This window comes from Trachymyrmex cornetzi, unplaced genomic scaffold, assembly GCF_001594075.2.
Source record: "Trachymyrmex cornetzi isolate Tcor2-1 unplaced genomic scaffold, Tcor1.1 scaffold153, whole genome shotgun sequence".
NCBI lineage: Eukaryota > Metazoa > Arthropoda > Insecta > Hymenoptera > Formicidae > Trachymyrmex > Trachymyrmex cornetzi.
Window position 1 is genome coordinate 79,887 of NW_017296124.1, and position 13,397 is coordinate 93,283.

The window sequence follows — 13,397 nt, forward strand, 5'->3', positions numbered from 1 at the left end:
GAAATAAGCCGATCTTCACGTATTATGCGAAATAGACCGCTTTTCATTCATTTCTTGACAGAAACCTTTCTTCGTGTTTTTTCGATGTAACACTTTCTACAGCTCAGACGTCAGTCGACATTGTATGTATACATACATACCAAACAAATACAATTAAAAACACAAAAATAAGTAAAATAATATCTACAATTCAAATAACCGCGGCATTAACATGGCGGCATGACGTCATTCGCTCATTTCACTCACTGACGGGGAGAAGCACGCGGGTCGTTCGATTTCTCCGCGTTCCCGTCATTATTCTCTCAAACAGAACGAAACATCGTGACATCAAAATGGCTTCAAAATGATTACTACGAGTCACTTAATTTCCAGTCGGTCACGATTTATTTCGACGTCATTCTAACATCTCTGACGTTACACTATCGTGATCCGTCGTTCTGTCCTGGCTCGAGTCTGCGCGACGTGACGCAACGTTACAAAACGGCGCGTCGCGGTTATGTCACAGTGCGTCACGGCGCTTCGCTTCACCGGGGTGCCGTGGCCTCTAGGCCTCTAGCGTATCAAAGTCCGCGCGAAGGCAATAGTAGGGATCGAGGGTAGAGTCAGTTCGGCCCGGACGATGCGAGAACGCCGCGGTATTCGGACGGTTGCCGTTGTCACCGCCGCTGCCGATCGCGAGAAGTCGCCAGTCCCGTAGACCGCGACCTCCCATGGTGGCGATCACCACGTGTCACGCTGCCGCCGCGACGGCCCTCAGGGCCGTCATCCTGGGCGCGCCGGCGTCTGGCAAAGGCACCGTCTCCTCCAGAATCGTCCAGCAGTTCGGCGTCGCGCACATCTCCAGCGGCGACAGGTTGCGCTTCCACGTGTCTGCCGGCACTGGTACGTCGTCGTCGTTGTCGTCGTTGGTATTATCAGCGTTGGCTTTTGCCCTGAATGTTTCAAATTGTATATGATGTAAACTTTACGTCATATTGCTTTCAACTGTTTCATGGTAAAAGCTCTACCTTGTAAGGCTTTGAATAGTTCCTCTTTACTTTTCGTTATATCATTGATATATGTGATAAGATAATGTACAGTGAATTTGTGTAAAATTTTCCAAGCAGAACAACAAAGTCATCATGACGTTAAAATGATGTTAAAAGTAATTTTTCAATCATTTATGATTGGCGTCATTGCGACTTATTGTTCCATTTGGGAAATTGATTTTTTTTTATTTTACATTAATTGTGATTTTATCGTTAACCTAGTTTCTATTGTCCATATTATCGTTAATTTCAATATGTGTTCGTAGTTGATCGATTTCGTAAATATGAAACTTTGTTATTATCACTCTCGCATCGTTATATAATTCAAAAGATGTTCGATTAGCGAATATCAATTAGCTAATTTTGAAAACATGTCTTGGTTCTTATCCATTTTGATAAGATATATTACTCGCGTTTAGTCTTATCTTTAATACTATCGCATTGTCGAAAGAATTTTAATTCCGTCAATATTCTACATCTTTCAATCTTAATCACGTTCGATCAATTCCGTGTAAACTCCGATAACACGTACGTATGAATTGAAAACTATAATCTCGATAGAGTTTTTTTACTGTCCGTCTTTGATTACATTTTTCCTGTTTTATTAATGTTGATAGATTGTAATGCATTAAAAATATTAGTAATATAAATATATATTTTATATATAATTATATAATTTTATATAATTATATATAAAATATATATTTATATTACTAATATTTTTAATGCATTACAATCTATCAACATTAATAAAACAGGAAAAATGTAATCAAAGACGGACAGTAAAAAAACTCTATCGAGATTATAGTTTTCAATTCATACGTACGTGTTATCGGAGTTTACACGGAATTGATCGAACGTGATTAAGATTGAAAGATGAATATATAAACTATTTTTTCTGAGGTATATTATATACTTTCCAATCAATTAGAGCAAAGCGATCGGTGACTGCTTTTCTCTGGTTAAAAAGTAATCGCCAATCGCGCTAGATTACAGCTGTATATGTGCAAATCTTAGAATTACATAAAGTAATTCTTGAATAGTGCTTAAAAGATTGTGATTTATCGTTAATTTTAAAAACACCCCCAAATGTGATATTTTCAATATTATAACCAAATTTTCGCGATTATTATACACAGTATAATTCATTGAAAGAAAGTACTACTCCCGTTGATGAAGTGTCTTCAGAGAATCCAGTAAAAACATTAACAGCAACACAACATCAATGTTATTTTACACTCAACAATATAAATATAACATTACATATGTTGTACGCAACAGTTACATTATTGAATGTGAAATTATAACATTGACGTTATAATTACTATTAGCTGATATTTACTAGAAAATGTGTCTCATTCGCAGATCTAGGCAAGGAGGTAAGGAAGTACATGGACAGCGGTAGCTTTGTTCCAGACGACACGATGATATCCCTTATCGGCAATGAGATCGAATCGATGGCGGATCGGAATTGGCTGTTGGACGGTGAGTGGAAGGGAAATTATTCTGACCTCGTCACGAGGCCAAGATCGTTCTCTTGAAGCCGTGAACCTGTCGTTTGTGTTTCTAAACGCGAACGAATATCTTGGCAGGATTTCCGAGGACGTTGACGCAGGCGGAGCGATTGCAGAGGCTACATCCAATCAATCTCGTGCTGAATCTCGTGGTGCCCACCACCGTCATACTGGACCGAGTCAAGAGCAGATGGATTCATGTGCCCAGTGGTAGGGTTTACAGCATCGGCTTCAATGATCCACGAGTGCCGGTAATCAGTGCAACGAGTGTATATCTATTTCATTGAAAAAGAGAGCTGGAACAAGCCGAGAGTATAATTGAGTTCGCACTATAATCAATTGATTATTTGGTCATAAGTATAAAACACTTTCAATTTATGACATTTTCTTGGAAAAAAACGGCAATAAAATCCAAAGAAAAATTAACAAAACATTAAAATTATTATAAAAATAAATATTTTTCAATAAAACTTTAAATTTACTTTTTGTTACAGAACGTTTACGTCAATTTGCGCTTTATACCTTCGGCCAAGGCTGTAACACGATAGAACTTGTTATATAATATTTTGATCTATTTAAAAAAAAATGCTAATATCTATATTTCGCTTATAACGAGAGTTGAATATTTCGACATTAATTATAGTTATTTATATAACAATAATAATTTAATATTAATAATTTTGTCGTGTTTTGCAGGGCAAGGACGACGTAACGGGTGAGTCGTTATGTCAGAGAGAAGATGACAAACCAGAAGTCGTGCAGAAGAGACTGCAGGATTACGCGACGAAAACCGAGCCAGTCTTGCAGTTTTATCGCGAGATTGGAATACTGAGGGAATTTCACGGCAACACCACCAACGAAATGTGGCCGGCGATCAGGAATTGCGTGGCACAATACTGTTGAGTTTCAGAGAGATCGAATATTTAAGTAACTTTAAATGTCGGATAATCGCGCAAACGGTTCTGATTTTCAAATATCTAGATCTGTTCGGAAATTTTTTTCTTCGAAATATATCTCTAAAAGAAACAAATTTTTGGACATTAAATCTGCATCTAATTCTTACAACTTATCTGCCTAAGAATTAAATTGTATTAAATATTTACACATCTCGTTAAATTAGATAACGTGCGTTTAAAAATATCCTCGTATTTATTATTTAAGTACGAGAACGAACAAGTCTATTCAGACCTATTTGAGACCTGTAATTTGCTCATCTCACGCGATTTCGAGTAACAAATGGAAATATGCGCTCTCGAACAATTGTTTCCTTATCTTGTGACAATAGAGAGAATGTGTACTACAGCGCAATTCGCGCGGAGCTCTCTTACGCACGCAGGAACGCACACAAGCGTGAATGTAATTAGGTTGTAAATACGCGTGATGTCGTGTCGACAATAATAGGCTTTCGTAGATGTTCTCGATGCGGAATGCTTATGTGATACAACGAGATTTCATGGTAACTAAAGACACTGAACTGAGGACGAGTTATTTCTTGTTTCCGCAACTTAGCACTTGCATGACGAGCTGTTGGTTGCTACAGCTATTCGGCTAAAGTCCAAAATATAGTACAAATTACAAAGTAGGAATGATCGTTCGAATAATCGATGATACATTTCTGGGATGGCGTAATTATCACACACTTGTTCTTATTTTATTTCGAGCGTATAGCGTTACAGTTGTAAGAGATATATATATATATAACAATGTTCAATATATTGTGTACATATTCAACAGTATAAGTACAATATACGCATATACATATGCATATACACGCATGCATACATATACAGTGTGAGGCATCTAAAAAAGTGTACATCTAAATTCTTTAATAATCCTGTTTTTCACTTTACTCTTGTTTTTCTATTTTTAAATCTACCTTACACTTTAGAGAGAATATTCTAGATTTATTTGTCATTCGATCAAGCACCTTGTACGTTATTAAGCGTTATCTTGCTTCTTTAAAATGCTCGAATAATCTTGAAGCGCGAAATAAATGCTTCACTCTAAATCTATTTTCTAAAATTTATTCTACTCTATTGTAAATGTTTCTGCTGTCCCCTTGAAAATATCGTTAAAGACGAAGTAATTTAGCTCGTAAGAATAACAAGAAAGATTCGTTCAAGGTTATAGTTTTTTTACATTTCAAAAACTGCTTTTTTACATAGATATTCTTGGATATCATTTTTTATTTTTGTATCTATAAATAGGTACAGATATCAAATTTTTTCTAAATAAATATTTAGACATACACTATTGGATGCTTCACCCTGTACATACCATGTTCACGTTCCTCAAATCCTTCTTTATTCCTTTTCAAGGCAGAAGAGTTACTCAAGAATAACTCAATTATAAATAAATAAATAAATAAATTAACGTCTTATCGTACTCTCCTTATGAATCACACTTTTAAGAACTGCTACGCTTTATTTGCGCGGATTTTTTACAACATTTTTAGAAAAAGAATTTCGCAAAATATACAATTAAATTTTAATTCAACAATTCAACGGGATTTAACGCATGTTAAATTATTTCAAGACTAACGAAAGTCTTGCAACAATATTGTTGCAATATTAAGTCATATTAGCCATTATTAATGATTAATATATAAAATTAATTTCGAGATTATACGTAACAAGATAAGAAATGTGCATCACCATAATAATTGCATACATATATACATATTAATTGAAAATATGACTGAATCAGCTTAATCGAATAACTTGTACTAACGTCGGAAATGATCTTTTGCTTTCTTATCTCCTATTTCATAAGTAACAGTAACTGGTCATTGAGTTAAAAACTCAAATCCTGTTTTCATTCACGCATTGAGATCGATGGGAATGCGTCAGTCCTCAACTCTGAATGTCTCGTCCTTTCCAGAATGATATATCTGGTTCGCTGTTTTCCTATATGCGCTCCGGAGAAGCGAATATACGAAAAGAAATTACAATCGCGAAATAATAGGCGAACGGGTAGAGACACAGAGATGTTCTCGCGAGAGTAATTCCGATGATCACGGAATCGCGTGCGTGTATCATACTCCCGCGTCCTTTTCGTTCTTCCCTTTTTTCTTTTTTATCTTAGTGCAACAACTCGAACTCCTCGCACTCGAACAGATCGTCCTCCACGCTCTCATGACCGAATCTACTTGAAGATGGCAGAAGACCCTCGATGACCTCAATTCCCTGCTGCAGATCCTTGCCGCTTCCCTCGCAGAACAGAAACATCGGATAGTCCATATTCTGGTTCGGTATCACGAACTGCAACGTTAACGAAACATTTTAATTCGGTACAAAGTAGAAACCTTTTTTTATTTTATCCTTTATAGATATGCTTATATTTGAATTATTTTTTGTCTCCAATATGTAAAAAGTTGAGAAGTATACGGATGATATTTCTTTTTGTTTATTTAAACTGTTATACCTTAATTGAATTCGAATTCAAATTAACAGTATGTTTACATTTACCTGTTGAATTGTTTCCATGAAGTCGGTGAGAGATTCCTTGTCAGGAAAGTAGAAGCCTACGCAACAACTAGGATCCATTTTCGAGAGTAGCATCTTTCTCGGTGACGTGCAGTGGAAACTTGTCAATGGGAATTTTTCATTTCCTTCGACGTCAACGGTCTCCTGAATGTGTGTGTGTGTGAAGAAATAAATCAATAATTATATTTAAAAAATATTTTAATATAATATATTATAGGATCGTATATGTGATAACACAAACTATAGAAATCAAAGCCTTAAACGGTCTAACTGGATCTTAATGCTTGTATAATTCTCTTATATGAATTTATATACTACGTATGTAGTCCCCAGAAACGCGCGCCGAAATGATTTTTCGGTCTTAAAATTAATTATTTACAGATTTTAATATGTAATTCAACATTAAGATCGTTTCGAAGATGCGAATAAGCATCAAAATTTGTTAAATTGCCAGTCAATTTAACTCGTGATATTACTGCGGTAGTTTAATAGCGTTTCAAGACCGTAGTATATAAATTCACATAAGAATCATACAAGCATTAAGATCCAGCTAGACCGTTTAAGGCTTTGATTTCTATAGTTTGTGTTAAAAAATATTTTATATTCTAAGATAAAATCTACTTTAAGAGCAAAATACAAAATAAATCGAAAAAAATGTATGCCTCTCTAACTTAAGGATAAAGAAAATAAAACAAAAAAAATACATGAAAAAAATAACAACTAAGGTGACAAAAATTTGAATATTAAGTAAGGCGAATTAAATATTTCAGACATATATAGATACTTGCTTCCTCAAAAATTGAATGCTACCTGACAATAATGCGGATCCAAGTGGATCAGTTTGTCGTCTTGATAGCCGATGAAATAGAGCGAATGTCGCGGTCGGCCACCGATCACGCCAATACACGTGTCTAATGTCAACAGCGATGTCAAACAAGGTGCGTAAACAGGGTTCAGCTTGTCGGCACCGAGCCTCAAGGGTACTAAGAGTATCAATGCCTTCCGGCCACCGTCTGGAGTGCAGCAAACATTCTCGACATCTTGCATATACACTGAAAAAATGTTCAACAATTGTTAATTTATGCATAACATAAAATGAACTGCAGAATTTCTATTAATTTGCAAAACTTTTAATAAAATTCTCTTCTCTATGAAAAAAATTATTAATATGCTGCTTCTGTATAATTTTTGAATAATTTTGTTTTATATTATTATAGAAAGTTTTATATTATTTTTTAATAGAAAGAGAAGGGATATATAAAATTTTCAACTGCTATTTATATAATTAAATTATTTTTTTTAGACTTTCTTAGATGTAATACGCACAGACTCAAATGTCATGCGTTTTTCCAGTTTCGGTAATTAAATCATTCTTTTATATTGTGCTGAATTCGTTAATACCAACCTGCGCAATCTTGGGCGACGTATACCGCCAACTGATTGAGCTTACTGTTGGGATTTTCGCTGGCGCGTTCCATAGCCTGACACAAAAGATGCGCGACCGAGGAGGGACCGTACCAGTCGCCCGCGCGTTTCCCCGTCGAAGCGCCGAGCGACACGAGCTTGTGTATGGAGAACGGAGATTCTGGCGTTGGTTGATCGCCAAACCATTTGATAATCATCCGATGACTGTTCTCGTCAGTCGATTGTTCTGGTCGCCATCTCCATTCTGCATAAAATCAGGAAATAAATTTATCATTCAGTTTTATATAACATAACAATAATCAGGTCCATGCAAAAGATTCACTGTGTGTTTGTCAAATGAAATCGCGAAAACAAAATTACAATTTCAAATTTATAAGTAAAAATAATAATTTAAGCAATTTTTATTTTAATTTAGAATATTTAAAATTTGCATACTGACTTTGTGTTTAATCTAGAAACAAATTTTCCTATTTTGTACTTTTAAAAGAAAATAAACCAATTATTTTTAAATCTCGTGAAATTAAGAGATCCAGTGCATCTTTTCAACATCGACTAAATTTGAAAAGGAGAAACAATTACCTCGTCCGAGAAAATGACAGACTAATGCTTGCGCCAGCATCATTTGCCCACTGCGTAGCATGCAGCCCCAACCGCAATCCGTGGTAAAGGTGGAGCCGTTTAGAATTGGGAATTCGCGTCTGTATGTTAACCAAAGACGCGACATGAAATCCCTCTTGAATTCCTCTATGGTATTCTCGAAATTCGTGGCATCCATCGCCAAGGAGACCTGACTACCCGTTCCAACTGGCTCTAATGCTTCCGATGCTCTCTCCAAGGGATATTCTGACTTCTTTAGATAACACTGTCCCAGCAACCACACGGGAGATTCCTTAGAGAAGTTCGTCTTCATCTTCACAGTCCAGCCTATATTATAAAATATAGACACTGAAAGAAAAGATTGGCTGCTGCAGCAAATTAGATGGTAAAATATGGCATGCATTTTTACCATCTAATTTTCTGCAGCAGCCAATCTTTTCTTTCAGTGTACCTATGTAATTTGGTAATTATTTCTCGTAATACTTTTTGTATTATTGCGTACAAATTCACCAAATGTCTTTGTTACTAATAAAATAACAATCTAATATTAAGTATAATATTACATAACATAATTATGTAATATTATTTAATATTAGATAATAATATTAAGACTTGTAAGATTTTATAATAATTTATGAAATGTAAATAGTTGTAAAATATAAAATATTTTTTCAATATAAAATTTTTGCTGCAAAACGTTTGATATATATACCATATTTAACATTGTTCCACATAGAGAGCAATTTCGTTTTGACTTTGCTGTCGACTTCCGTCGCGGCCATGGTGTCGTCTAACTCGGCGTCCGAGTTGAATGATTGAATGGTAGGAACACGATCCGTGGCGATCATCCCGGAAAATAATCCAAGATTCACGGGACCGAAACCAGCTACAAAGATATTTATTGTTTTATCTTAAAGGTTATCGATATCTAAAAAAATATTTATTCATACATTTATCTGTTTAATAACAGTAATTTTTTGCCATTTTACCGGCTCTCTCTCTCTCTCTCTCTCTCTCTCTCGTGTTTTCTATATTATTTTTATTAAAGTAAAGGACAACGATAGCAAACTACCTTATAATTTCACAGTGTTAGTTTGACCGTCTGTTTGTAAAGTTTCTAAAAAAAAAAAAAAAAACTTAACTTTTTCAAATGTTTAGCAATGAATACTCAAGGACTTTAACTCTATCGAGGTAAAATATTAAATTAGTAAAAAGGTCAAAAGTCAAAGTTAATGAGATTTTTAGTAATATAGAATAAACCAAACAGCTTAACTTTTTCAAACTTTGGTTTTTTGCTGCACTACTTTATTACATCCGTTGCATTTTGGTTTATTAATTAATAAATTATGTTTTTACGTCATTTCTAATTTCTGTTAATTATTTAAAAAAAATTTATTGCTCTGAATTTCAACCAATGTATTTTCACCTTTTCAGTTTTCCCTTCAGAAACTTGATTGTAAAGAAGAAGAAAATCATGATTTCACATTTTTTAATGAATAATGTGATATGTCTGATCATACTTTCACTTTTCTCCTCCCTTCTTTATCGCAAATGAAAGTATAAAACTCGCTCTTGCCTTTTGAAAGAGGAATTTACCCGTCCCAAATGTTAGCAACTATTATCATCGTCTTGTTAATTGCGTGTCAATTTGAATACTCAGTCTACTGGATACTAATACATTGCACACACAGATTCATAATACACGTTACAGAGAAGTTCCATATTGTTAATATTAGTTACTTTGTTAAGATTATTTTATCCACATTGTCGTTGCTCACAACCTAAATATTTCGGACTACAAAGACTGCAAAGAGCGGTAGAATTACGAACGATTAGCACTAGCTGTCGAGAACTGTTATAACATATAAATCATCAAGGTAAATAAATTAAGAGGTCACGCCGCCGGGATCGCTACATCTTTGCCTTCTTATCTCATAATATATGCAAGCACGTCAGGGTTATTTATGTACAGTGTACTCAATTCACTATTCAAATTGACACACAGTTAAAACAGCGATAATAACAGCTAACACTAGGATAAGAGGTAAACTGCTTTCAAAAGTAGAGGACAATTTTCTATATTATGTGTTATGAGTTAACTACATCTGTTATTAATCATCACATCTGCTTTGTCAAAAGAGAAGCTGGGAAGAGGATAAAAAGGCGAAAAAATAACCTTGTTTTTTCACACATAAAAAAGACAAAAATGAGATCTTTGTGTTGTATTAATAGTATACACTTGTTGCACTTAGAATGAAATAGACACATATTTAAAGTTTGCGAAAGCGAGATAGAAAATTTTAGTGCAGCGCAGCGACACAGAACAGGCTAATGGAAAATATATGAAGGCTTCTTTGTCGCAATGGACTGCATAAAAACTTTCTATCTCGCTTTTGGCAAATTTCGAATATGTAGCTATTTCATATTAAATATAAGTATATAATAGTACAACCAAACTGGATAAACCAATAGAAAAAGATAAAAACAGAAGACCGACATCCCATAGATTCTAAGGCTGGTATTCATAGTCGAATCTTATATTTAAGACCGCCTTAAGTGCAATCTTAAGATGTCATGAATCAATCAGAGCGCGGTATTGATAGTCCGTTCTTATTTTAAGACTGTCTTAAGTAATGTCTTAAGACGCTAATACGGCCCTCTGATTGGTTCGTGATTTCTTAAGACTGTACTTTAGACAATCTTGAATATAAGATCTATGAATACCGGCCAGAGAGCCGTATTAGCATCTTAATGCCCGTATTCATAGTTAGGCCTTATATTTAAGGTTTCCTTAAATTTATCTTCAGATGCTCTACAAATTATTTCATTGGCTACTGAGCATCTAAAGATAAATTTAAAGAAGCCTTAAGTACAAGATCTGACGGACATAAAACATTACTTAAGACGGTCTTAAAATAAGAACGGACTGTGAACACTGCTCTATGGCCAGTATTCATAGTCGGTTCTTATTTTAAGATCTTAAGTAATGTGTCTTAAGTCACTAATGCGGCCCTCTGTGATTGGTTCATGACATTTTAAGACTGTACTTAAGACGGTTTTAAATATAAGATCTGACTATGAATACCGCTCTAACCTAAAGACGTCCTTATATTCTCTGAATGTCTTAAGGATGTTCTTAAAATATTTCTCATATAGTGTGCTATATGGAATTTTAACAATTGGAATTATGTTACATTTGAACAGTCAATTTCCATACTAAAAAAATTTCTGGTTGAAAATGGATGCTCTAGAAATTTCTGACATTATCAGAATTCTGACTATCTCAATTAGAATATAAATTCAATTAGAAAAATCTAATTTGTTCATTTTCCACCAGAATTTCAGTTAATACAATCGAACTCTTTTTCCAGTGAATGATCTTTTACTTTGGTCTTTGCTTCTATGCGAATTTGTTACTTTGTATTTAATGTTTTTATAATACCTTTACGTCATGTAATTTTCTGTTTGGCTTAATCATCCAAAGCTTGTTGACTTTTGCCTGATTGAATCTTCAAAATCCAACAGAAACAATCAAAATTTTCAAAAAAAGTTTCTATTCAGCATCCATTTGTTCCATTCAATCAATTTCAATGCTTACTGACTTTTGTCCGAATCTTGGAAATCCGATAGAAACAAACAAGATTTTCTGAATGTTTCTATTTAGCATCCATTATTTACTTTATCATATGACTGTAATAGAAACTAGAGTACTAGATTGTAATAGAAAATAAATATTATTATCTATATGTATCTATGTATCATACGTCTAAGCTATCCAATTTTACAAAGACAAAGGTGGTGCGCTTCGATCGTTCTCCACGTAGAAACAATGCAAACTATGCCTCGCACTATCGGCTACAGCATGTCAATCCAAATTCAAGTCAAACGGACCAAATACGCGTTCAAGCGAGTCGAAAAAGGAGAGGAATAAAGGAAACGAAGAAAGCAAAGAAAAAAAAGAAAGAATGAGTCTACGGGGCTGAGGATTCTGAGAACCGGCCCGTTGACAGCTAGACGTTAGGGGCGGAATGTAAACAGCAGGCGTGTTTACCTACCTAACCTCTCCCGCGATGACTGCACTTGCCCGTTCATGTTTCGGGCGAACGGAGTGAAGTTGGCGTCGGGAAATGCGATGGAATTCGAACGCTTGGGTGACTCCAACTGCGTTCAGATGTCGAACGTTGTGTTGTTGCCGAGACGAGAAGAGGCGAGACGAAGCGATCACATTTTCGCCCTCGCGCGGGTCGTTCTGAATGATTTACGTCTCTCCCTCGGCGACGTCGACTCCTAGAGGATGTCGGCGCGACGTCCGGTGTCGCGCATCATCGGCGACCGGTACGAGGCGACGGCGTCGTTGGCTCCGATCGGAATCTTTCTTTCTCGTCTCTGCTCGTCCCCTTATGCTCCGCAACGCGCAGCAACGGCGTCGGCGTCATTACGGCGGCTGGGCTGGGAGTCCCGGCGCATGCGCGGCAGGCGCGTCGTCCAGTGGAGTGTCTACATCTACAGAAGTAAGCAAATTATAATTAAATATTATGATATGTTTATTATTAAAATATACATTCACATAACTATACATAATTAAAATATGTTTAAAAATTATATAACTTTTTTTAGCGACTATAGTCGGAGATTGTTTTATCACTCTACCTTTTCTTATGTACTTTTTTTTATGAAAAAAATACATAAGAAAATTTAGTAATAAATTTTTCTTTGAATATAACATCATTTTATATGATAATTTTTGGTTTTTTTTGAAGAAAAAAATGTAGAAAAAAAAACGATCGCCGAATTATCGTGAAAAAGTAAAAGTTATATCTTTCTTTATTAGAAAGTTATAAATATTCCAGTGGATTTGCTCGTTTTTCTAATTTTTACCTCATTTTAAGATACACAATCGATACCTAATGAGTCCGAGGATCGATCGTATCTTGAAATGAGAATTACAAAAATGAACAAATTCATTAGGTATCACTCAATAAAATTATGAATATTCTAATAAATTTGCTCATCTTTTCATCTCATTTCAATACTCAATCGGGGGAGCATAAAACGCATCTCGAATGCGCGACTGCGTTGTCGCGCCGCACTGCGCATGCGCGAGACAGTCGGTACGGTACGAAAACACTGCACCGCGGTGCACAACTTCGCAACGCAGAACTGCGCGAGCGCGTTCGATTAATTATAGATATAACGGAGAAAAATCGGTTTGGCGGTGCAGGGACGGATTCGATGACGCGAATCACATATAGCTGGGAAATCGGATCGGTCTGTCATCTGACCGCGAACGCGCCGCTGTTGAAATGGAATATTTTTTAAAATGGTACATATTTTTAAAATGTTTTTTT

General features: G+C 35.4%; 2 protein-coding genes across 3 annotated transcripts; one reads left to right on the forward strand and one right to left on the reverse strand.

The window, feature by feature from the left end:
• The first annotated feature begins 327 nt into the window (after nucleotides 1-327).
• On the forward strand, nucleotides 328-4,725 carry Ak3 (Adenylate kinase 3). Its single transcript, XM_018502999.1, has 4 exons — nucleotides 328-882; nucleotides 2,394-2,513; nucleotides 2,621-2,793; nucleotides 3,239-4,725. Exons 1-4 carry the CDS (start codon nucleotides 711-713, stop codon nucleotides 3,443-3,445), a joined length of 672 nt encoding a protein of 223 aa, XP_018358501.1. The 5' UTR covers nucleotides 328-710; the 3' UTR covers nucleotides 3,446-4,725.
• Nucleotides 4,726-5,055: 330 nt separating this feature from the next.
• On the reverse strand, nucleotides 5,056-12,471 carry Atg4b (Autophagy-related 4b). 2 transcript variants are annotated; one of them, XM_018502997.1, is made up of 7 exons: nucleotides 12,105-12,471; nucleotides 8,762-8,935; nucleotides 8,032-8,397; nucleotides 7,433-7,696; nucleotides 6,838-7,079; nucleotides 6,010-6,171; nucleotides 5,056-5,802 (listed from the first exon to the last, which is right to left on the reverse strand). In XM_018502997.1, the coding sequence occupies exons 1-7, from the start codon at nucleotides 12,139-12,141 to the stop codon at nucleotides 5,623-5,625; spliced, it is 1,425 nt and encodes a 474-aa protein (XP_018358499.1). In that variant the 5' UTR covers nucleotides 12,142-12,471; the 3' UTR covers nucleotides 5,056-5,622. The 2 variants fall into 2 exon arrangements, with proteins under 2 accessions (XP_018358499.1, XP_018358500.1); XM_018502998.1 differs by having other exon boundaries at nucleotides 5,623-5,802; nucleotides 8,032-8,376.
• Between the last annotated feature and the right edge of the window lie 926 nt (nucleotides 12,472-13,397).